Here is a 26024-nt window from a genome sequence, read left to right as displayed (position 1 = left end):
TCTGAGTCAGATGCCTTCTACAGAAGGTTGATTTTCTTTTTTGATGGTTCAGGTTCTGTAGTTTCCACATTGGAGTGTTGCTCTTTTAAGACTTCTGAAAGCATGCTCCACACCCCATCCCTCTCAGATTTTGGAAAGCACTTTGGATTCTTAAACCTTGGATTGAGTGCTGTAGCTTTCTTTAGAAATCTCACATTGGTACCTTCTTTGCGTTTTGTCAAATCTGCAGTGAAAGTGTTCTTAAAATGAACAACATGCTGGGTCATCATCTGAGTCTGCTATAACATGAAATATATGGCAGAATGTGGGTAAAACAGAGCAGGAGACATACTATTCTCCCCCAAGGAGTTCAGTCACAAATTTAATTAACGCATTATTTTTTTAACGAGTGTCATCAGCATGGAAGCATGTCCTCTGGAATAGTGGCTGAAGCATGAAGGGGCATATGAATGTTTAGCATATCTGGCACATAAATACCTTGCAATGCTGGCTGCAGAAGTGCCATGTGAATGCCTGTTCTCACTTTCAGGTGACATTGTAAATAAGAAGTGGGCAGCATTATCTCCTTTAAATGTAAATAAACTTGTTTGTCTTAGTGATTGTCTGAACAAGAAGTAGGACTCAGTGGAAGTGTAGGCTCTAAAGTTTTACATTGTTTTTGGTTTTGAGTGCAGTTATGTAACAAACAAAAATCTACATTTGTAAGTTGCACTTCCATGATAAAATGATTACCTTACAGTATTGTATGAGGTGAATTGAAATTACTGTTTCTTTTATTTATCATATTTACAGTGCAAATATTTGTAATAAAAATAATAATATAAAGTGAGCCCTGTACACATTGTATTTCAATATATTTGAAAATGTAGAAAAACAGCCAAGAATTTTAATACATTTCAATTGGTATTCTATTGTTTATCAGTGCGATTAAAACTGCAATTAATCTTGATTAATTTTTTTAATCACAATTATTTTTTTAGTTAATCGCATGAGTTAACTGTGATTAATCAATAGCCCTACTATCTATCTATCTATCTATCTATCTATCTATCTATCTATCTATCTATCTATCTATCTATGTTTTTCCTCTGTTTTTCCTTTCTAATCTTTCTCTATTTCATCTTACTTCTCTCTTTTTTCTAGCTATTTTAATGTAATATATTTATTTATATCTACATTTTTATGACAGTTTTCCTGGCTTGTTGAAGTTCTCTCAATAATTCTTTACCTTCTTTCAACTTTCAGAACCAGTCTATTTCCACCATGATAAACTACACATATGGATGTTTGCTCATGATAAGGAAGTGTGACACCTGTTGCAAGCAAGGATGATTCTTATGTATTGTCTTCTCTGTCTCATGTCCAGAGTTGCAATGGATCATTCAACCGCATGTGTCCACTGATATGTATACCAATGTGGTGATGGGAGCTAATTGAGGAATCAACATTCTCCCCAGATTGTTTCTTCTTTCCTCCGTATATCAAAGGAGCCATGGAAAACCACACCACAGTGCCTGAGTTCACCCTGGTAGGGTTTGGAGTCCATCGCAAACTGCAAGTCTTCCTCTCTGTCCTCTTCTTGGTTCTGTACACTGTCACCCTGCTGGGGAATGCTAGCATGACCACCATCATCAGCTCTGACTCCAGGCTCCACACCTGCAAGTACTTCTTCCTGAAGAACCTGTCCTTCCTGGACCTCTGTACTCCACCCTCATTGCCCCCAAAGCCCTGCTGTGCTTCTCAACGGGGTGAAGAGCCATCTCCTACAACTGCTGTGCTGCCCAAATGTTCTTCTTCTCTCTCTTTGGGACCACCGAGACATTCATCCTGGCCATGATGGCTTACGACCGCTTTGCCACCATCTGCAACCTGCTGTGCTATCCAATCACAATGTCTAAGAGGACTTGTGTTTGCCTGGTGGCGGGCTTCTATCTCTCAGGTTGCCTGAACTGCAGCATCCAGAGAGGCTTTACATTTAGTTTGTCCTTCTGCAGGCCAGGGAAAATAGATCACTTCTTCTGTTATATCCCCGCAGTGATGCAAGCCTCCTGCTCTGACACCTTTGCTAATGAAATGGCAATGCTGGCCATGTGCAGGTTCATCATAGTGAGCACTGGCCTGGTCATTCTTATCTTCTATGGTTTCATCATCACCGCTGTCACCACTACCCTCCTCTGAGAGAAGACACAGAGCCTTCTCTACTTGTGCCACCCACCTGATGACTGTGAGCTTGTTCTATGGAACAATCTTCTTTATGTATGCCCAGGCCAGGGCCATATCCTCCCCAGACCAAAGCAAAGTGGTCTCTGTGTTCTACACCATTGTCATCCCCATGCTAACCCTTTGATCTACAGTCTGAGGAACAAGGAGGTGAAAGAGGCTCTGAGAAAACAACTAACAAAGAAAGGCTTTTTCCACTGAGCTCCCTGAAGGATCAAGGCTATTGAAGAGTGGACAGGTATTTAGGATGGATGACAATGGATGCCAAAGACAGCAGAATTCCAACCAACAAGGCTCTTCCATGGAACAATGGTCTCAGCTGGTGAATATTATGGGGAAAGGCAGGGACTTTCAATGGCCTAAGAGAATTAGTCACTCATCTGAACATCTAACTCCCTTTGGCTCCTTTGAAAATCCCAGACAAAATGTAGGGGAGATGAATCAGAGGCTCACCTCTAAGTCCCTTAGAAGAGGAGCTCTCTCAAACATGGGGATGGATGGTTTTGTGGTGAAGATGCTGGACTATAACTTGGGAAATCTGGAATCTATTTCTAGCTCTTTGCGTGACTCTGGGCAGTCTGCTTAGGCTGAAATGCTGATGGATTTGGGTGCCGAAATCTCATTGACTTTATTAGGATTTTAGTGTCGAAAGAGCTTAGGTTGCTTTGAAAATCTCAATCTTAATCCCACTGTTTCTCAAGTCCCATCTGTAAAATGTGGATATTGACAATTCCTTTCTCCAGCGCTGTCTGGTTACATGGTGAGTTTTTTGGGAACACAAACTTTCTCTGGTTGTGTGTCTGTGCAGCAGCTGGTAAAATGGGACCCTGAATGTAAGTGGAATCTATAGTCTTGCTAATACAATAACTTTGAACCCTGGAGATGCACTGGTAGGGACAGCTGACAATCAACCCTAGGTGATGAAAGCCAGCCTCGTGATTCTACTTTACATAGTTGTTTACCTTTTCCTCGGAACATTGTCAGATTGCATGTACACCTTTCCATGGATGCTAATGTAAGAGTCTCAGAGAAATAAACTATGTGACTTAGGCTTTCAAGTCACTTAGGTACATATTTTCAAAGATATTTAGGCACCTAAAGAGGGATTTTGGAAAGCACCTCATCAGAACTGAATCAAATCAAGTTCGATAGAATAGATTATGATGCTTAAGTGAGAAAATCCACAAAATGTCTCTCGTTAAGAGGCCCAGTTCAACTTCAAAAGCCCAGATCCCCAGAAAGTGTCAATTGTCAAAGATCCATTGAATTCAACTCATTGAAACCCCAGTTGGTGTGAAGCAGCCGTAGCTTCACTGCAATCAATGGGGCCAGATACCAAGCTGGTGTAAATAATTTCAGCCCTGTTGCAGTCAATGGGGCCAGCTATCAAGCTGGTGTAGATCATCATACCTCCATTGAGTCATTGACTTCAGTAGACATTTGTTGGGTTATACAAGCCTGGTTCTTTCTGTCCCACTCTATTCAAGTTACACAACCACAGCTTATCTCCTGTTGAACATACAGAAGCAGAAAAATCACTTTGCACACTGGAGTCTCTTCATCTGGTAAAGCATCTATTATAGAATCATAGAGTGTGGGACTGGAAGGGACGTCATTAGGTCATCCAGTTCAGTTCCCTGCACTCAAGGCAGGACTACGTAATAGCAAGACTATTCCTGACAGATGTTTGTCTAACCTGTTATTGAAAAGCTCCAGTGATGGAGATTCCACAACCTCCCTAGGCAATTTGTTCCAGTGCTTAAATACCCTGACAGGAAGTTTGTTTTTGTTATTGTCCCACCTAAACCTCCCTTGCTGCATTTTAAGCCCGTTGCTTCTTGTCCTATCATCAGAGGTTAGTGAAAATATTTTTTCTCTCTCCTCCTTGTAACAACCTTTTACATAATTAAAAAGAGTTATCATGCCCCCCCTGCGCCCCTCAGTCTTCTCTAGACTAAATAAACCCATTTTTTTCAATCTTCCCCCATAAGTCATATTTTCTAGACCTTTAATTATTTTCTGTTGCTCTCCTCTGCACTTTCTCTAATTTGTCCACCTCTTTCTTTCCTGAAATGTGGCACTCAGAACTGCACATAATACTCCACCTGAGGCCTTTATATCTATCTATCTATCTATCTATCTATCTAATGGAAATTTAGTGGTGATACCTCTTGGTTCACATGGACATAGACTGAATGCACAATAGTGAAAGTGAAGGCCAGGTGAGTTAGACCCCTATTCCCCTGGTTCATGAATCACTCTGGGGCTTAAGTGTCTGGATGTCCAGAGGGAAGCTGTAGTGCACATGCACAGAGGCATAAACATAGGCACCCAGGGAGCTTTTACTGCAAAAACTTAGGTGACAAGTTAGTTCAGGCAGCTACCAGGTTAAGTAGCAGCTGAGCAGGGATTTTGTGAATACCAGCGGGTGGGATTTAAGCCCTGAAATTGGCAGTTGGATACCAAAGTCCCTTTGCGGATCTATTCCATAGTCACCTAATACTCAATGATTACAATGGGTGTTAGATACCAAGATGCTGTTGAGAAGCCCACTAGAAGTCTAAATAAATCTGCCTCAATAAGATTACTCAAATAAGTAAGGACAGATTTTAAAGATATTCAAATGCCTAACTCCCATTGGAATGTAAAATACCTTTAAAATCTGTCCCTGTGTGCTTCTGTATAAGAGTAGGAGTTGCACTCTAGGGCTTTAAATATTTTGCAGGAGTGCTGAGAAAGAAAGAAAGAAAGAAAGAAAGAAAGAAAGAAAGAAAGAAAGAAAGTGTTTCAGTTTTGGCACACAGCAATGAAGAGAGGCTGTCATTCACATTCTGAAAACAGAATTCATAGCCATTTATAATTTGATATTTATTTTAAAAAATTGGTACATTCTGAGACTCATTAACCACATTTACCCAAGAATGACATTCAATAATTAACATCTGGGATTTCCATGGTAAATGGATGATCACAGTGAGTCTGATACAGTGACCCACAGTCCACCTAAATCTCACCTGAGATCAAGGGGATTTTATTCTCTAAAAAGCCCGCAGAATTGGGCCATCTTCTGATCTGAGACAAGAACAATCCACTTTGCATGAAATACTTAATTCTTTGGGCCAGAAAAGAAGGAGAATGACTCTGCAGTCCGATTGTTAGGGCAGTCCTTTAGCAGAGAAGGCAATCAAGTCAAGTCCCTGCTCCAGTAAATGGTTAATTATTCTTTACAAAGCAGATCTTTCCAGGATCAGTCAGAGAGAGCTGGAGCCCCGGGGTTAACGCTCTCAGCTAGACTGTGAGAAGTTGGACTACAGCTCTTGTGAGGTGCTGCAGAAGGATGTCTGACTCCAAATGTTTCCGGTTTGGGGTGTTTGGTTTCTCAGTTCAAAAAACGGAAATATTCCATGAATATCCCCTTTCCATATTTCTTTGTGAAGTGGAGCCCACCCCATGTAGTGTCTCATGTTGGCTGTTGGGGATATTTGCTAATACCAGTCGTGGATGGGTCATATGTCACATGTGGCCAAACTGTGGCTAGTGAGCCAATGTGGCTCTTTTACAGGGAAGGTGTGGCTCGCGGAGACACTCATGCCTCCCCACCCCCTTCTCTACCTATCAGACTGCTGGGGCGAGCTTGGGACCTCTGCCTTGCAGAAGGGTTGTGGGGTAGGGGCTTCTGTCCAGTGTGGAGAGGGGGTCTTGGGGCACCTCTGCCAGGACTCAGGGCTTCAGCCCCACTCCTGCTGAAACCCTGAGTCACGGCAGATGCGCCCCAAGACCTCCTTTCCACACTGGCAGGTGCCACCCACAGGGTGAATCCTTGAGTCCCAGCAGGTTTGCCCCAGCTCTCGAACTTCTGAAAATTGTCATGTGCAGCTCAGAGGGTTAGTAATTTTGGTTACCCCTGCCATATGTCATTGAAGGTAGTCTCATTTTACCATCCCCTTCATAAATTTATCAAGATCAGTCATAAAGCAAGTTAGTTTTTTTGTCTCCACTGCTCCCCTTGGAAGGCTGTTCCAGAACTTCACTCCTCTCATGGTTAGAAACCCTCCTCTAATTTGAAGCCTAAACTTATTAATGGCCAGTTTATACCCAATTGTTCTTGTGCCAATATTGGCCCTTAAATAACTCCTCTCCTGCCCTGGTGTTTAACCCTCTGATGTATTTAGAGAGAGCAATAATAGGTCCCTTCAGCCTTTGTTTTATAGACATTTGCATAATAATAATAATAATAACAATAATAAAAATGATTACATATTAATAATTCTTTTCTATGGAAGTAATTTATTACTGATTATTCTGAGAATACTTTTAACAAATTATTCTGAAGAAAGAAAGAATTTTAAAAAAATCCAAAAAAATGTAAAATTCAAGGCACCTTTAAATGTTTATTCCATCCAGTCTGATAACTTGAATATATTCTGCTTCACATTTACATTGATTGATTTTCTTAACAAAATTCATCCACTGCCCTAAAATATTGTTATGGCAGGAGTCAATAGGTGGTGCTCTTACCTTTTTTCTTATTGTGAAAGCTCTTTTCAGACTTTGAAGAAATGTTCTATTGTTGTTAATTTAATATAATTTTTTTTGCAGGGAGCTCTTGGAAATAGCAAGAAAATTTGTTCTTTATCTAAAGGCATTTTTTGGGCAAACATACTGCATGGGTATCGGGCGTTGGTTTGGGGGCTGAGATTTCTAATAGCAAGGATTGACTGTGTGATCTTTCTGACCACCTCTGTGCCAGGCCACATGTATATAGTGTAAATAAAAAAGCAAAACTTTGAATCTGTGTAGCTGGTTTCTCCAAAGGGAAGCCAACCTGGAGAGCTCATCATCTGAGATAGAGAGGGAGAGATGGATGGACAATAGGAGCGGCATTTGCTCATTTCCTCTGACATCTCAGGACCAAGGTGTCTAAGCTGAGTTCTCACAAATCAAGGGAGCCAAAACCAAGAGCAACTCTGGAAAATGTTGGTCATCTGACTTTCTGTACTATAAAGTTACTTTCAGATTACCCCCATGGGTCACTAATGTAACCCTTTCCTTGAAGTAGATACAAATTAAAATGTTATTCCCCTCCCACTTCTGTTCACTATCTATCTATTTATCTATCTATCTACCTATCATTACGTGTTGTCTGTTCGTTTGTCTATTTATCCAACATGTTTTTATTTTGTTGCCCATCACTGTAGTATCTTGGCCATGGATTTTAAAAGGATACTAAGAGAGAAAGGCATTCTACTTTCATTGCATATGAATGGATTTGGGCACCTAAATCCCTTGCGTCCATTGAAAATTGCTGCCCACCTTTGATAGATCAGCATTAGCAAAGCCCTTGTGAATGTCATCTAGTCTTTAGCTCTTCTCCCTCTATGTATTATAGAAAGTTCTGCTTAGGCCAGGTTCTTTGGAAGAGGGAAGGGTGGGAACATGCCAATCACTGACTGTGACAGGAAGCCTTCTCCTCAATGCCTCTTTAACTTCCTTATTCTTCAGGCTGTAGATCATGGGGTTCACCATGGGAATCACTAGGGTGTACAGCACAGAGACAGCTTTGTCCTGCTGAGCAGAATAACTCGGCTTGGGCCGCAAGTACATGAAGATCAAAGTCCCGAAGAAGATGGAGATGGCTGTGAGGTGAGAGGCGCAGGTGGAGAAGGTCTTGCGTCTGCCCTGAGGGGAGGGGATCCTGAGGATGGCCGAGAAGATGTACAGGTAGGAAGTCAGCGTGGTCAGGAAGCTGCTGACACCGATGACACAGGCCGAGGCCAGGATGATGGTCTTGTTGCTCTGGGTCTCGGTGCAGGAGAGCTTCACCAGGGGTGTGATGTCACAGAAGAAATGGTCGACCTGGTTGGCCCCACAGAAGGGCAAGCTGAACGTGCAGACAGTTTGGATTAAGGAGTTCAGGAAGCCACTGGCATAGGAGCAGGCCAGGAGCCAAGTGCAAACCCCATCGGACATGGTAACAGTGTAGAGCAGCGGCTTGCAGATGGCCACAAAGCGGTCGTAGGCCATGGCGACCAGCAGGCAGCACTCAGTGGTCAGCATGCCACCGAAGACACAGAACTGCACGGCGCACCCCAAGAAGGAAATGGTCCCATCTCCCGTCACGAAGCTGTTCAGAGCCTTGGGGACGATGGCAGAGGAGTAGCAGAGGTCCACGAAGGACAGGTGCCTGAGGAAGAGGTACATGGGGGTGTGCAGGCGAGCATTGAGGTGGATGGCCAGCAGGAGGCTGGCGTTCCCCAGCAGGATGGTGACGTAGCTGACTGAGAAAAGTGCAAAGAGCAGGGCTCTCAGCTCTGGGCTTGATGTGAAGCCCAGAAGGATGAACTCTGTCACTGTGGTGCTGTTTCCACTGCCCATGCTTGGGATCTGATGGTGGGAAAGGAGAAAGGAAAAATATCACAGAGGGGCTGGGAACCTCTATTGCTGGCCCTAGTATCTCCACATATTAATGCCGGGGGACAGAGTCTGATCTCATTTGGGCCAGCAGAATTCCATTGAGTCACTCTGGATTGACATCAGGTTAAATGAGAACAGAATTGGGCTGAAAAGACCAGAGTCCTATCTTGGAATTAAGCCAGAGGATAGTGTCCACAAGTGAACAAAGTGCTCTACTGGGTTTCATCCCCAGCTCTGGTAATGGCCTGTTGGATGACCTAGGGGAAGTCCCATCCCCCCTCTGTACCTTAGTTTACCCACCTGTAAAATGGAAGTAATGATACTGAATTTCAGCCTAAAGTGCTGTGAGGTCTGTGGGTGAGATGAACTCGAGTTGTTGTTAATTTGGCTATGTCTCTGGATTTATACAAGGGTTTCTGAGAGAAGAATTTGCCCCCAAAGGTTTGAGTTATCTCTTCTCTCAAAGCCAATTGAGTTACTCTGGATGTATACTGAAGTTCCTGACAGAAAAATTGGGTGCAAATAGACAGAGCCACTTTCTCTTCTGTAAAACACAATGGAATTGTAATGCATTTATTAGGGTGTCAACTTAATCCATGACTACATCAGTCTGAAAGTAGCATTTCTTATATATCTAATGCACTTACATTATTCCCATCACAACAGCATCTAACAACCTGTAATACATTTACCACCATCACCCCCTCCCCCCCAATCCCTTTCATAAATGGAAGTGCTATTTGTTGGGAATTGGTCCTGATTTGACCAGGAGGTTGGACTAGATGACCTCCTGAGGTCCCTTCCAACCCCGGTACTCGATGATTCTATGATTACCCCACTTTACAGATAAGGAACCCAGGCACAGGGAGACTAAGTGACTTGACCAAGGGGCCTGTGACAGAGGAAGGAATTGAATGAGGGGTTTCCAAAGACCCATACTCACTACGCCACCCATCCTCTTACCATGCAACACTTTACCGATTGAGCTTCCTCAGAGGACATGTCTCTGTCCCTCAGTTACAGAAAGACATGAAGCAAGAGCAACAGCAGGCCTAATACCTCTCTTGGTGGTCCACACTGCATGGCCAGCATAATTGAGGCACAAAAAATCTGCACCTGGGATTTTCAAAGCTACCTAAGAGAGGCAGATGCCTCATTGCCATCCATTTGAAAAGGAATTGGGGCCCCCAGTTCCTTAGGCAGGCTTGGAAACTTCAGCCTCCATTGTGTGTCAGTTCAGGTTGTTACACCCAGCACATTTCTGATGCACAATCCGCATAGAAAGAAAACCAAAAACTGACCTGACCTGGCAGTTCACGCCCTCTATTCCTCCACAAGTCACTGCTAGCAGGACCATATGCTTAACTCTCCGCTGGTGGGGAGATCAGCCTTCCAGATTCTTGCTTCTCCAAATTCCGTGCCCAACCTCACCATCACTAAAGGTTCCAACTTCCCCACCATCATATCTTCCAGAGAGTGTGGTAAAATCTCCCATATTCAGGCTGGGGGGAGGGGGGCAGGAAGGTTTGCTTATCAAGGACTACTTATAGGGCCAATCATTTTCATCCCTGCAGCCACAATGAAGGTGGTGGGTCTCCAAAGGTGTAACTCAGGAAAGAATTGGGTTTGAAGAACATTTTGCTATGTAGGAACCAAAGAACTGCCCGATCAGGTCAGCCTCGTGATCCATATACTGTCTTTTTGTTCTGTGTTTGTACAGCACCTAGCGCAGTCCCATCCCGCTCCATGACCCAGGCTCTGTTGTGATAACTGAACCTATACATTTACTCTGATTGTGAGCATAACAATGTGGGAATGGATAACAGTTTATAAAGTGTCACAATGATTGATAACAAGAAATGTCGATGGGAAAAGGTACAAAAGAGAGATAGAAACTGAGAATTAGTTCAAACAAAAAGCCTTCCCAATATAATTCAAGGTCTGTGTGGTCTGTGTTAAGATCATGCCTGGTAAACAAGAAAATATGGACTGGATATCAATTAACCAAAATTGGAGTTTTGGAAACTAGGCCTAATTGGAGGACAAAATATCAAGAGAATGGGCTATTCTGCCAATCACTCCCTTTGGGGTCCTTAAAGAAAGAAGATTTAGGAGAAAAAATGGCTGCTGGAGAGAGCTTCACCATCATGGCTGCCACCCCCACTGTTTCCTAGGATCCCGGGATGTTGTGATCCTAATCCAGAGACATGTACTGAGCAGACCGTGCCAGAGAGAGAGACACCCAGATAACATGGCCACCTGCACCAGCTTCTGCTAAATCTCGAATACCAGCTGGGATGTGAGACTTTGTCTCTCCAACCACCATGTGTCTTTTCCCTTCTCCACCTTATTTCTTCTCTTTCATAGAATCATAGAATATGAAGGTTGGAAGGGACCTCAGGAGGTCATCTCATCCAACCCCCAGCTCAAAGCAGGACCAATCTCCAACTAAATCATCCCAGCCAGGGCTTTGTCAAGCCTGACCTTAAAAACCTCTAAGAAAGTAGATTCCACCACCTCCCTAGGTAACCCATTCCAGTGCTTCACCACCCTCCTAGTGAAAAAGTTTTTTACTAATATCCAACTTCTTTCCTGTCCTCCTTTGTCCTTCTATCTAAGGAGTGTCTGGCTTAGCCGGCCAAGACTGGTTATTTTGCAACACTGCTGTAAGCCAGTGACCAGAAGGAGGCTGCTAAAAGCAATGCCCTAAACAGCCTTATGTTGATACAAGTTTACCAGTTGCTGGTCAGAGTGGCTGATAAGACTGTGCTGTGCCTGTGTTTTTCCAGCAGTGAGATTGCCTGTAAAAGTCATCAGAGACCAAATCTGCATTTCCGATATTGGCTGTTCTTCTTTTCCCCCTCATGTGTGTGTTTGTATCTTGCTTTTTCATCGAGGACATGATTTCAGACTATAACAACACCACCACCAATGCTTACCAGCACTCTTCCACAAACTTCTTCTGTTTTCCCCAAATGGACAATTATTGCCATTAGGTGGGAAGGAGGGATAGTTCAGTGGTTTGAGCCCTGATAAACCCAGGGTTGTGAGTTCAATCCTTGAGGGGTCATTTAGGGATTTGGGGCAAAAATTGGGGAGTGGTTGTGCTTTGAGCAGGGGCTTGGATTAGATGATCTCCTGAGGTCCCTTCCAACCCTGATATTCTGAGATACCACTAAGCAAGGGAGTTTTTTTCCTTCTAAACATTCTCTCCAGCTAAAGGGAAAGGGAACAAGAGAACTAACAGAACTTACCAGATCGCAGGCCCTGTTCTCATGGGAGACTTCAATCACCCTGATATCTGCTGGGAGAGCAACACAGCGGTGCACAGAGAATCCAGGACGTTTTTGGAAAGTGTAGGGGACAATTTCCTGGTGCAAGTGCTGGAGGAACCAACTAGGGGCAGAGCTCTTCTTGACCTGCTGCTCACAAACCGGGAAGAATTAGTAGGGGAAGCAAAAGTGGATGGGAACCTGGGAGGCAGTGACCATAAGATGGTCGAGTTCAGGATCCTGACACAAGGAAGAAAGGAGAGCAGCAGAATACGGACCCTGGACTTCAGAAAAGCAGACTTTTCAGAAAAGCAGTTCCTCGGGGAACTGATGTACAGGATCCCCTGGGAGAATAACATGAGGGGGAAAGGAGTCCAGGAGAGCTGGCTGTATTTTAAAGAATCTTTATTGAGGTTAAAGGGACAAACCATCCCGATGTGTAGAAAGAATAGTAAATATGGCAGGCGACCAGCTTGGCTTAACAGTGAAATCCGTGCTGATCTTAAACACAAAAAAGAAGCTTATAAGAAGTGGAAGATTGGACAAATGACCGGGGAGGAGTATAAAAATATTGTTTGGGCATGCAGGAGTGAAATCAGGAGGCTTTTTTTGCCTCTGTCTTCACGAACAAGGTCAGTTCCCAGACTGCTGCACTGGGCAGCACAGCATGGGGAGAAGGTGACCAGCCCTCTGTGGAGAAAGAATTGGTTGGGGACTATTTAGAAAAGCTGGACGAGCACAAATTCATGGGGCTGGATGCACTGCATACAAGAATGGTAAAGGAGTTGGCGGATGTGATTGCAGAGCCATTGGCCAATATCTTTTAAAACTCATGGTGATCCCCTCGATCCCGGACAACTGGAAAAAGGCTAATGTAATGCCCATCTTTAAAAAAGGGAAGAAGGAGGATCCGGGGAACTACAGGCCAGTCAGCCTCACCTCAGTCCCTGGAAAAATCATGAAGCAGGTCCTCAAGGAATCAATTCTGAAGCACTTAGAGGAGAGGAAAGTGATCAGGAACAGACAGCATGGATTCACGAAGGGCAAGTCATGCCTGACTAATCTAATTGCCTTCTATGAAGAGATAACTGGCTAGTGGATGAGGAGAAAGCAGTGGACGTGTTATTCCTTGACTTTAGCAAAGCTTTTGATATGGTCTCCCACAGTATTCTTGCCAGTAAGTTAAAGAAGTATGAGCTGGATGAATGGCTTATAAGGTGGATAGAAAGCTGGCTAGATTGTCAGGCTCAACGGGTAGTGATCAATAGCTCCATGTCTAGTTGGCAGCCGGTATCAAGTGGAGTACCCCAAAGGTCAGTCCTGGGGCCGGTTTTGTTCAATATCTTCATTAATGTTCTGGAGGATGGCATAGATTGCACCCTCAGCAAGTTTGCAGATGACACTAAACTGGGAGGAGAGGTAGATACGCTGGAGGGTAGGGATAGGATATGGAGGGACCTAGACAAATTAGAGGATTGGGCCAAAAGAAATCTGATGAGGTTCAACAAGGACAAGTGCAGAGTCCAGCACTTAGGATGGAAGAATCCCACGCACTGCTACAGACTAGGGACCGAGTGTCTAGGCAGCAGATCTGCAGAAAAGGACCTAGGCATTACAGTGAATGAGAAGCTGGATGAGTCAACAGTGTGCCCTTGTTGCCAAGAAGGGTAATGACATTTTGGGCTGTATAAGTAGGATCATTGCCAGCAGCTCAAAGGACATGATCATTTCCCTCTATTCGGCATTGGTGAGGCCTCATTTGGAGTACTGTATCCAGTTTTGGGCCCCACACTACAAGAAGGATGTGGAAAAATTGGAAAACGTCCAGCGGAGGGCAACAAAAATGATTAAGGGACTGGAACACATGACTTATGAGGAGAGGCTGAGGGAACTGGGATTATTTAGTCTGCAGAAGAGAAGAATGAGGGGGGATTAGATAGCTGCTTTCAACTACCTGAAAAGGGGGTTCTAAAGCGGATGGATCTAGACTGTTCTCAGTGGTAGCAGATGACAGAATGAGAAGTAATGGTCTCAAGTTGCAGTGGGGGAGGTTTAGGTTGGATATTAGGAACAACTTTTTCACTAGGAGGGTGGTGAAGCACTGGAATGAGTTACCTAGGGAAATGGTGGAATCTCCTTCCTTTGAAGTTTTTAAGGTCAGGCTTGACAAAGCCCTGTCTGGGATGATTTAGTTGGGGATTGGTCCTGCTTTGAGCAGGGGGTTGGACTAGATTAGCTCCTGAGGTCCCTTCCAACCCTGATATTCTATGTCGCTAAAATAAAAGCTTACTTAATTCTTCAGATGTCAAACGCTTTCAATGTTTTTCCTTCATTTCTTCACACAATGTACAGGGAATCTGTGGAACTCTTTGCCAGTGGATGTTGTGAAGGACAAGACTATAACAGAGTTCAAAAAAGAATTAGATAAGTTCATGGAGGGTAGGTCCACCAATGGCTATTAGCCAGGATGGGCAGAGATGGTGTCCCTAGCCTCTGTTTGTCAGAAGCTGGGAATGGGTGACAGGGGATGGACAACTTGATGATTGTTAGGGTTAGGGTTAGGGTTACCTGTAGCTCATGAAAGCTTATGCTCAAATAAATTTGTTAGTCTCTAAGGTGCCACAAGTATTCCTTTTCTTTTAACTTGATGATAGTCCCTTTTCTTCGTTCCCTCTGGGGCACCTGGCATTCCCTTTGGGGCACCCTCTGGGGCACCTGTCAGAAGACAGGATACTGGGCTAGATGAACCTTTGGTCTGACCCAATATAGCCATTCTTATGTTCTTATATTCTGAATACTAAAAAAGTTTAAAAGGATTTTTAATACTGCATTTGTCATGGGACTAAGCAGGGTGAGGTCTGTTTATTACCAAACTCCAGAACTTGTTTAAAACTTTAATGTTGGACAGTGACTGAGTCAAGTGAACATTTTTGGCCCATATATTACATCTAAATTAATAACAGGTTTCAGAGTAGCAGCCGTGTTAGTCTGTATTCGCAAAAAGAAAAGGAGTACTTGTGGCACCTTAGAGACTAACAAATTTATTAGAGCATAAGCTTTCGTGAGCTACAGCTCACTTCATCGGATGCATTTGGTAGAAAAAACAGAGGGGAGATTGATATACACACACAGAGAACATGAAACAATGGATTTATCATACACACTGTGAGGAGAGTGATCACTTAAGATAAGCCATCACCAGCAGCGGGGGGGGGGGGGAAGGAGGAAAACCTTTCATGGTGACAAGCAAGGTAGTCTATTTCCAACAGTTAACAAGAATATCTGAGGAACAGTGGGAGGTGGGGTGGGTGGGAGGGAGAAATAACATGGGGAAATAGTTTTACTTTGTGTAATGACTCATCCATTCCCAATCTCTATTCAAGCCTAAATTAATTGTATCCAGTTTGCAAATTAATTCCAATTACATTCCTACAACTACAATACCCACCTGCTGAAGTGAAGAAACAGATTGACAGAGCCAGAAGAGTACCCAGAAGTCACCTACTACAGGACAGGCCCAACAAAGAAAATAACAGAACGCCACTAGCCATCACCTTCAGCCCCCAACTAAAACCTCTCCAACGCATCATCAAGGATCTACAACCTATCCTGAAGGACGACCCATCACTTTCACAGATCTTGGGAGACAGGCCAGTCCTTGCTTACAGACTGCCCCCCAATCTGAAGCAAATACTCACCAGCAACCACACACCACACAACAGAACCACCAACCCAGGAACCTATCCTTGCAACAAAGCCTGTTGCCAACTCTGTCCACATATCTATTCAGGGGACACCATCATAGGGCCTAATCACATCAGCCACACTATCAGAGGCTCATTCACCTGCGCATCTACCAATGTGATATATGCCATCTTGTGCCAGCAATGCCCCTCTGCCATGTACATTGGCCAAACGGGACAGTCTCTACGTAAAAGAATGAATGGATATAAATCAGACGTCAAGAATTATAACATTCAAAAACCAGTTGGAGAACACTTCAATCTCTCTGGTCACTCAATTACAGACCTAAGAGTGGCTATGCTTCAGCAAAAAAGCTTCAAAAACAGACTCCAACGAGAGACTGCTGAATTGGAATTAATTTGCAAACTGGATACAATTAATTTAGGCTTGAATAGAGACTGGGAATGGATGAGTCATTACACAAAGTAAAACTATTTCCCCATGTTATTTCTCCCCTCCACCCCACCCCTCACTGTTCCTCAGATATTCTTGTTAACTGCTGGAAATAGCCTACCTTGCTTGTCACCATGAAAGGTTTTCCTCCTCCCCCCCCCCCGCTGCTGGTGATGGCTTATCTTAAGTGATCACTCTCCTTACAGTGTGTATGATAAACCCATTGTTTCATGTTCTCTCTGTGTGTATATCAATCTCCCCTCTGTTTTTTCCACCAAATGCATCCGATGAAGTGAGCTGTAGCTCACAAAAGGTTATGCTCTAATAAATTTGTTAGTCTCTAAGGTGCCACAAGTACTCCTTTTCTTTTTATCTAAATTAATACAACACCTCCTATGTGCACTAATCATACAAATAATAAAAATAATCTAATATTTGATCCCCTGTACCACTCACTGTCAGAAGTTTCAAAGGAAAGTGCACATTAATAGCATAATGGCACGAACTGCCCATAAAGAACTCAGACTGCAGAAAGCCTGCAAGTTTCCAGGCAGGTGATAGAAAGAGCAGTCTTTGCTGATTAAGAAAAAAATAGGCACAGAGTAAGTTCCAAAGATGCTCAGAATGGTAATTTCCTATGTTGTTTTCACAGGGACCAATCTGTGTTTTCTGTCTCACAGTAAATGTCTGCCTCTGCTAAGTATTGATAAAGGGCTGAGATTCTGCATGTGTGGAGAAAGAAGATGGCATGAAGGGACTGTACTGTTCAGCCACAGATGCATAGTGTATGTTAGACTTATAGTGATAGATAGATAGATAGATAGATAGATAGATAGATAGATAGATAGATAGATAGATAGATAGATAGATTAAGGAGATTTCATGCCTGGAAGTTTCCGTGCCATTGAGCAACAGTGAGTTATTTTTAAAGAGATGATCTTTTCTTTAGCAGGGCAGATTTGCTTCTCTTTTCAACTGGTATCAACCAAAGTAACTCCTTGCCCCACACTGAGGACTCAGAAGTTACTCTGGAATGACCTGGTGGGACTGACATCAATGCTAACAAAAATTATGGTTTCTCTGTAGGTTGCTCTTCTCCTCCCCCTGCACCAAACAGAATAGTAAATGGAAAAAGAAAATCCAAAGTTCATTTCCCAGAACTTACATTTCCTTGTCAATCAAATCCGATTTACAAGATCATTTGTTACCTTTGTCTCCTCAGTGCCCTTGTTTTAAAGACAAGAACATTCAGCAAATAACACCGATTTGACTGGGATTTTCAAAGCAATCAAACAGGAATTGGGTGCCTCATCTCTGAAAATCCTCACTGCAGGCTTTGCTCTCTTTAATGGGGCTCGCTCTTCTCTCACACCTCCCCGCATACATCAGGAGTAACTCCACTGGAATCAGTGGGGTTGTTTCCCCTTTTCATTTATATGGGTGCAAAACACTATTAAATGTAACCTGCTAACCTTTTGCCATTTCAATCCGTGGCAGAACACTAACCAACGTACTATGCAGCTTCCTTCACAGCTTCTGGAGAGTGGCTTTATCAAGTTTGTTTTGGCAATCCAAATACATTTGATGTACTCCTGTCATCCACCTCTTGCTTGACTCTCTGTCTCTCTCTTTCTTACACAGCACACATAATGTGCTGAGGTACATTATGATGTTATAGAAGCCATACATCATTCTTCTTATCAAGTGCCATTCTTCTCAGTGTTCTAGAACTCTCTCTCTCATTATTGCTTTAATTAGTGTGCTGGTACTGAACAGTGTCACTGGTCTATAAGACCCTGGGATGGCCTTTTGCACTGCTTTGATAAGGATTGGCTAGGAACAACATTGTGCAAATATAAACAAGCGCCAAGTGGTGCCAATTTTTCCAAGCAACTTGTTGAATGATCCCTTTCAGAAATAAACATTCTGAAATGATTTTTTTCGTCAAGAAAGTAATTCATAAGCATATGTCCCATGCCATCAGTTCCACAGCTTATGAGTTTGCACCTGCCAGCACTAAATGCACTGTGTTGTCCTGGTCTCCTGATAAGCACAAAACCTGGTTGTCAGTGCTGATACACCTGAACCATCTGATATTGCACCTGAATAGTATCAGGTCAAGAAATCCCTGAGTGACGATAACAGAGTTATGTGAATAGATTGACATGGCATGTACTTGAATCATTGATTGATTCTCATATCACATTCCCAGCCATTTAAGCCATCCACGCCTCCTGTTCTTCTACCCAGTGGTGGCTAGATACTTATCAGATATGTGTGGAGCTGCCCCTGATTGCTGCTGCTGCTAGCGAGAGGAGAATCATGCTAGCTGATTTCTTTTAGAAGCACTGGGATTGCCAGCTGATCAGATCCAAGGTTCAGATAGCCTAGTATCCTGTCTCTGAGAGAGGCCAGCACAAGATGCTTTTTGCATTAAGCAGATATCAGATAATCTGCTTCCCTGGTGGTCTCTATTATTAGAGATTGCTTTAATCCCTGCAACAAGAGGTTTTCTATCTCTTCCAGATCTGTTGTTACCCTGAATTGTGATAGCCGTGAAACTCATTGTCCCAATAATAGAGGCAGAACCGAGAAGCTTTTACCCATTTGAAAAGGCAACAAAATTGCTTTTCCACCTACCTGGGGAGCAGAGCTGTGTCTCTTCAATTCAATCCAAAAGCCAGATGTTGGAACATAGGCAGAGACCTTTTATCTGCTTTGGCGACTGTTTGAGGCTTAGTGTCTGAAGACCTTTCCATGATGCATGCATGACACATGGGATTATAGTGCAAAGTGTATCTCACGGAGAGTTTGTGAGGTCAAAGTTAAGGAGACATGGTTGATGGAAAACAACATGGCAATGAAGATCTAAAATTACACCTCCCTACGGAAGAGGGAGAGTATATTTCTCTGTGGTCTGCAAATGGCTTGGATGAATTTTTATGGGACTTTATCAGCTTAGGCACAAACTTTCCTATGAAGATAGAGATTCATCCAAATCCCATGGAAGTCAATGGCAGCCTTTCAAAGGATTTGGATAGTGCACATGAAAATATGAATATACCTTTAGATATTTTACTAACAAAATAAATAATAATAAAATAAAATAATTATACTAAAATTAGGTGAAGAATTTTGATGGTATTTAGGTGTTGTTTCACTCAGTGTTGCAACATGTAAGTGATTTAGGAGCCTAAATCTCATTTTAAAAAGGGATTTAGGTACTTCAGAGTCAAGGCCCCATCAACAGTCAGTGGGATTTTGGCTCCTAGGTTCCAAAATCCTTTCTGAAAATGTGAGTTAAGCTGTAAAATAAGTTAGGCATTCCAATGCTGAGCATAGCTACTCCTGCATATGTAAGCAGAATAATGGTCCTGCTATTGTGGGGAACTTTCCTCATAGACTACCTTGGTGAAATGGGCTAGCGAAAGGAGGTGAGGGCTCGCTCCCACTTCCTTTACCCAGAGGTCTGCCTGACCTAGAGGAGCCCCCTTCCACTCTCCTGTGCAGCAGAGTCCTCGTAACCCCAACAAGGCAGGGCCCAGGATTCCTGAGGGGCTCAACCCCCAACATTGTCATGGTCATCTAGAGCAAGGGCTAGAGTGTCCCCACTCCGGGGTGCTCTCTCTGCACCGGATGCTTCCCTGACCCCCTGAACATTACATGGAGTTTATTAAACAGCAACCAAATTTAAAAAAAATAAGGAAAAAATAGTAAAGGTGAAAGGAAAACACGTCACCCCTCTCTGTGGCATGGGGACATCACAACCAGCGTCTCTGGAATGTCAGGGCACCTCAGTCTGTTCCTCACATGTCCCATGCCTTCTTCTCAGGTCCTGGCTGTGCTGCAGGGATGCTGAGGATCGGACATTTGCTCTGGCGGTTGCCACATGCCTTCAGGCTCTGGGTGGCAGGACCCGACTTCCCAGCATCACCCCCATCCCGTCGGGGTTATGATCCCCCTCCACGTCTGGCCTGCAAGGCCTCTCAGCTGGGGGCATCTCCCTGTGCTCAGCCCACTGCCCAGGGTCCCCCTTGCTCTCCCCAGCTGCTCACCGCACCTGGTTCTGGACTGCTTCAGCCCCAGCTCCAGCTTCACCGCTCTGCCTCCAGCTCCCTGGGCTGATTCTCTGGCCCTCCTGGCTCTGGTTGCTGCCTCTCTGCTCCCAGCATATGTCTGCTCTGTGGGCTGCTTCTGTGACTCTGCTCCTAGCACTGACTTGCTTCCTGGGATGCATCTCTGGGTCTCTCTGGATCTGGCACAGCTCTGCTCCCCAGCTCAGCTCGGGCCCCTGCTTTCTCCTTACCTCAGTCCCACTCTGTCTGACCCACGTAATTCCAGCTCCCATGGCGGACGAGCACCCCTCATTAGCCTGCCCACCCTATCAGTCAGGCTGAACTGAAGCATCGACCTCTCCCCATTGTTCCTGGGGACTGTCAGTCTCAGGGTCCTGATTTCCCATCGACCTTTCCCCTTCCTTTTAGTACTGGGAGCTAGCCAGCCAAAACACCCTCACTGAGTTTTAGTAAGAGACCAGCAGTCCCCTTACACATAACTTCAAACATCTGGGCCTCAGTCTTGCAATTTACACTGTGAGGCACTGAATTATATTACTACTATTATTTTATTGCTCTTGTAGTGTATATGACTCCCAGTCATGGTGAGAACCCCAACAGGCATGGTGCTATATAAACATTTGGTGTGACATATCTGGCAAGTAGCTACCATATCACTGGAAGATCTTACTGAGATAAGTTTATGTATCACTGTAGACCGGGAACTGTGTGTAATTCCATGGAGAAGGGTGATTACAGCCGTCCAGGAACTAAGAAAAGGTGGATGGGGGGATTTATACAAATTCACTCAGTCTGTAACACCTCCAGAGAGGTACCCTCATATACTGGCTCAGACTGGATTCTCCTGAGGCTCACAGACAATGGAAGGACTTCTGGAGAACTAGCCTGAGTTTAAACTGACACGGGGTCTGATTTCTGATCCAGCAAATGGACAGGACCTTCTGTCCTGTGGAGGCCACGATCCTTAGGGATTGGTTGGAAGGATTCACCTGGACCAGAGCCCAAGGTGGGAGTTGGGGTGATTTCTGCTAACCTTATTAGCATGCTCATAGGTTCTTTTCTTGTTTTGAAGAGGTTTTCTCTGCAATGTTTTAACTGTGCTTGCCGCATGGTGACTTATAACTGCTCTCAATTACAGTAGTTCATAGCCTTGGAATAGAAAGCCAAGCCAAGACGCCAACCTGGTAAGGCAGTCTGGCTTGCTGGGAGTAACATAGTGCAGGCAGGGGACTGTGCAGCCTGGAAATACCCCAGTCAGGAGGGAGAGAGACATGCAGCTCTTCAAAGAGCATCCTCCATGCAGTAAGACCTCTCGCGTATGGTGCATGTGAAGTCATGTCATGCAGAGGATGCCATTTTGAGCACAACATGGCGTTCTCCATGTGGCAATATTACCGGTATGCTGTTTTGATGCCATCTGGCTCCACTACAGCACGTGGGGCGGGGGGGGAGGGGAGGCCAATTTCATGGCTCTATAGAAAAAATGTTGATGACCATGATGATAATGGTGAAATCTTATTATTATTATTTATTTAATACCAACAATTAACTCAGTGTTAGTACAGGTGACATAAAACAAAGGCATTCCTCAAGCAGGACAGATAACAGAAGAAATGGACGCTATTCTTTTAATCAAAATAGGGTGAGATTTTCCAAAGTTACAAAGACCTGTTAAGTGCCTTTGGATGTTGCATTGTTCTTTGTGCCACCCACATGGTGTTTATTTTTCTCTAATGGCTGTTTCAAACTACAGTTTTAAGGCTGGGATGTCCAAAGGGCCTAATGGACACAGAGAGGAAGTTCAGAAGACTGCATTGTTTTGGGAGACTTCAACACCATGCAAACTACCCCTCTAATAAAATAGCCCAGCATCTCCTGTTCAATTAGCCTTTGTCACTGATTTCAAAAGATTTCATGCAGGCCACAATTTTCAAAAGTGACTGTTGATTTCAGGTGTCTTCATTTTAGCCCACCCAATGTATTGTTCTGGGGTATAGGCATCCAGATGCCTAATGTGCAGCAGCAGTGTACATACCCAGAGGCAGAAAACTAGATGTTTAAGAGCTTTTTTACTGCAAAACCTTGGATGCTAAACAAATTTAGGCACTTACAGTATTCAGTGGTAACTGAGGGGGGCTTTGTGAATCCCAGTAGGGACAGATTCTGAGATTTAGGCACCTAAACCCCATTGTGAATCGAGCCTGAAGCCTCTTTTGAAAATAGAAGGCATGCACTTTCATTTTCCCATAGGTAACTTACACAAAGCCACACATAGAGTCTGTATCGGAACCAGGAACTGATCTCCCATTTCCTGAATCCCTGGGCAATTCCTGTCGACTAGATAGACCTCATTTCCTAATGACAGAGTCCTCTATCCCTCGAGCCAAAGAACAACTTCAGTGGCAGTGAATATAAGGGGGATTCTTCATGGAGGCAGCTGAGAGACCCAGCAGCCTACTCACTAGTCCGTCCTTTCTATCCATAAATATTAAAGACATGGCCTGGGATATTCAGGGTCCCAGAGGAGTTGGATGCCTTGCTCTGCTGACATCCAATGGGATTTGGGATCCAGACTGGCCTCTTCTTTGAAAATCCCATCCTTAATTATTTATTACAGAGTAAAGCTAAAATTAACATACGTCCACAGTTCCCAGTACAGGTGTTTCACCCGGAACTCTAGGCATACAAGCGAGCAGTGGCAGGACCAACAAAGGAGATGAGACACTACTTGGAGACTGAGTCATGGAGCAGTAGAATGGTGAATGAGGCCATAATGTTGTAGACAGTGTTAAATGTCATCATGAAGAGAAGTGCCAGAACCAACAGTTAGGTGTTAGGCCAGAAATGAGATGCAAATCCAAGAGAGGATGAGATTGATAGCATGAATCCATTCCACATGGGACCTGAAAACCCTCTCCAGGATGTTAAGAAAAAAGAAACAAAAGTAGAATAAAATAACCATTTTATTATCTCTCCTCTTCTGAGCGGTAGCAGAGATAGGGTCCTTCCAGTTTAGTTGGAGGAAAAGTCAGTAATGTGGAGTCTGGATTTATTCTCATTGTAATTTGTTTGTGTACGTTATATGCACCAGTCATGGAGTAAAGGTGGTCACAAACGGCATATAGACAATCCCCTGTCTCAGAAACTTCTGCCCAGATTTCAGTGCCCATTTTCCAGAGAACAACAAATATAGGATTGAAAAGCATTTTCTCCATAGCTGTTTTTCGTATTTTTACTTGACATTGCTTTTGTTGTTGTTGTTATAAAGAGATGTTCTAACAAAACAAACAAACAAAATAATCACATCACTTATTTATTTATTTTGATAGCCAGTAATCTGTTAAGGAACTTTTACGCTTTTTAATCATTGCAATAGAACATATATTTAGAAAGACCAGTACAGTCTTCCCACATGTAAAATTATGCAGCATTTGGGAATCCAGGACACCAAGAGGAGACAAAATATGATAACAAGCCACACCCACACCCAGGAATGCAAGACTTGTGCCATGTAAAATGTGCCAATCAAACAGAGCAGAAAAGCTGATAAAACACATAACTAAAATCTTGAATTGCCCTGTGTAGAATGCAGAGTTATTGATAGCCATTGAGGGACTTATTCTCCAGAAACCTATCTCATTCTTTTTTTAACATGCCCCAAACTGTACCTGGGTTTAAAAAAGAATGAGATAAATTCTTGGAGGATAGGTCCATCAATTAATCTCCGTGACCAGGGATGAAATTCCATGCTCTGGTTATCACTAAACTTCTGACTGCCAGATTCTGGGCCTGGACAAAAGGGGATGGATAACTCAATAATTTCCCTGCTCTGTTCATTCCCTTTGAAGCACCTGGCATTGGTCACTGTTGGAAGACAGGACATGGAGCTAGATGGACCATTGATCTGACCCAATATGGCCATTCTTATGTTCAGAGTATATGAGAGTTATGATTCTGGTTAGGGCTGTAGCATATATCAACTAGGAATGTCACTATCCCAAAATTTACTGTGTCCTCACATTCCCTAAGGAAGCTCCCATTGGCATGAACTCAAGACAACCTAGATGTCAACTCTCTTGCTAGTTAAGCCAGATTGAATCATTCCCATACCAGTCACTCCTTCTCATTTTACAGGAGCACCATATATTTACTGATGACTTTTCTCAGTGCTTCCTTGACCTCTTTGTTCCTCAGGCTATAGATGAGGGGATTGGCCAGAGGAGTCAGGACCATGTAGAAGACAGAGAACACTTTCTTGAGATCTCTAAGTATGTCAGTATCTGGTAACATGTCGACAATGATTACAGTCCCATAGAAAATTGTCACCACCATAAGGTGAGAGGAACAGGTGGAAAAGGCCTTTTGTCTGCTGGTTGTGGAAAGGATTTTCAGGATAGTGGGGATGATGCAAACATAGGATGCCAAGGTTAATACAAATGGGGGTAGGGTGTCTATGGAAGAGAATATCACGGTCGCTAGTTTAATCAGGCTGGTGTCACTGCAAAAGAGTTTAATCACTGGGTTGAAATCACAAAGGAAATGGTCAATTTAATTGGGGCCACAGAAATATAACTGTGACATTAAACACATCATTATGGTTGTTGTCAGAAATCCATTCATCCATGATCCAGCAGCTCGCTGGAAGCAGATTCTGCCATTCATAAGAGCTGCATAGTGAAGTGGTTTATGTATTGCTAAATATCGATCAAAAGACATTGCTGCTAGGAGACAACATTCTGTAGCTACCAGGAAACCAAAGAAATAAAATTGCACAATATACCCACAGAATGAAATAGTCCTGTTCCCAGTCAGGAGTCTGGCCAGAACCCTGGACAGGATGGTGGAGGTGCAGCAGATCTCCAAGGAGGACAAGTTCCCAGGAAGAAATACATAGGGGTGTAAAGGTGCTGATCAGCCACAATTAGCACAACGAGGATGTTCCCAGCCACAGTCACAATGTAGACCACTAAAAACAGCAGGAAGAGGCAATATTGCAGTTCCCCAAATCCCAGGAGGATGAATTCCATTATATCCATGATTTTTCGTTTCTTCTTTCTTCATGAGCTTTCTTCATGCAGGGTTCCCCTTTTCCTATTCTCCATGTGATTTACCTAGCGATAGTTTAAAAATAATGAGCATTGAAACAATTTACTGTACAGTTAAACTCATTAGATTTCCAGCTGTTTGATTCAAGGAAAGTTCAAAGTGCAAATGGAGAGTATGGTTATATGCTCTCATTAAGACAAGAAACTCCTTATATCCCAGATTTTACACAAGATTTTCAAATAGAGATTCCCCACTCGCCAGCCCCAAAGAGCAGCTAAGCCATTAATTTCTCATTCTTCAGCCCCCAACTTTGTTCATTCATAGATTTAAAAGCCAAAACAGACCATTGGATTTGAAGGCCATCACGTCTGACCTCCTGTATAACACAGAACTTCCCTGCATTAATTCTTATTTATACTACAGTAGATCTTTCAGAAAAATAGCTGGAAGGAGCCATTGTGCCTCTTGTATATTGCAAGCTGTCAGGGTTCCCTCCCCACTCTGAACTCTAGGGTACAGATGTGGTGACCTGCATGAAAGACCCCTTAAACTTATTTTTACCAGCTTAGGTTAAAAACTCCCCAAGGCACACTTTGTACTTTGTATTATTTGTACTTTGGATTACGTAAACGCTGCCACCACCAAGTGATTCAAACAAACATTTAGGGAGGGCCACTTGGAACCCTATCTCCCCTCTAATATCCCCCCAAACCCTACACCGCCTTTCCTGGGGTGGCTTGAGAATAAACAAGATGAGCACAGACCAACCCTGGGATTTGAGGGACACTAAAAACCCAAACAGATTCTTAAAAAAACAGAACTTTATTAGAAGCACAAAGAAAAGATAAAAGAATAACTC

The 26024-nt window shown here is 43.5% G+C and overlaps 1 protein-coding gene and 2 pseudogenes across 1 annotated transcript; 1 reads left to right on the top strand and 2 right to left on the bottom strand.

Annotated features, from left to right (window-relative positions):
- The first annotated feature begins 1492 nt into the window (after nt 1–1492).
- On the top strand, nt 1493–2421 carry LOC119841888 (annotated as a pseudogene).
- A 3731-nt stretch (nt 2422–6152) lies between these two features.
- On the bottom strand, nt 6153–8598 carry LOC119842197 (olfactory receptor 1052-like). The gene has a single exon (XM_043495760.1). The coding sequence runs from the start codon at nt 8593–8595 to the stop codon at nt 7597–7599; it is 999 nt and encodes a 332-aa protein (XP_043351695.1). The 5' UTR covers nt 8596–8598; the 3' UTR covers nt 6153–7596.
- A 15649-nt stretch (nt 8599–24247) lies between these two features.
- Nucleotides 24248–25146, bottom strand: LOC122456545 (annotated as a pseudogene).
- Between the last annotated feature and the right edge of the window lie 878 nt (nt 25147–26024).

The sequence above is a fragment of the Dermochelys coriacea genome, chromosome 13 (genome assembly GCF_009764565.3).
Source record: "Dermochelys coriacea isolate rDerCor1 chromosome 13, rDerCor1.pri.v4, whole genome shotgun sequence".
In the NCBI taxonomy this organism is placed as follows: Eukaryota; Metazoa; Chordata; order Testudines; family Dermochelyidae; genus Dermochelys; species Dermochelys coriacea.
Note: the sequence above shows the minus strand (reverse complement) of the source record. Positions and strands in the feature narration are given on the sequence as shown.

Excerpts from the sequence above, each read along its gene's own strand:
- LOC119842197 (XM_043495760.1), bottom strand. The coding sequence starts at position 8,595 with ATGGGCAGTGGAAACAGCACCACAGTGACAGAGTTCATCCTTCTGGGC.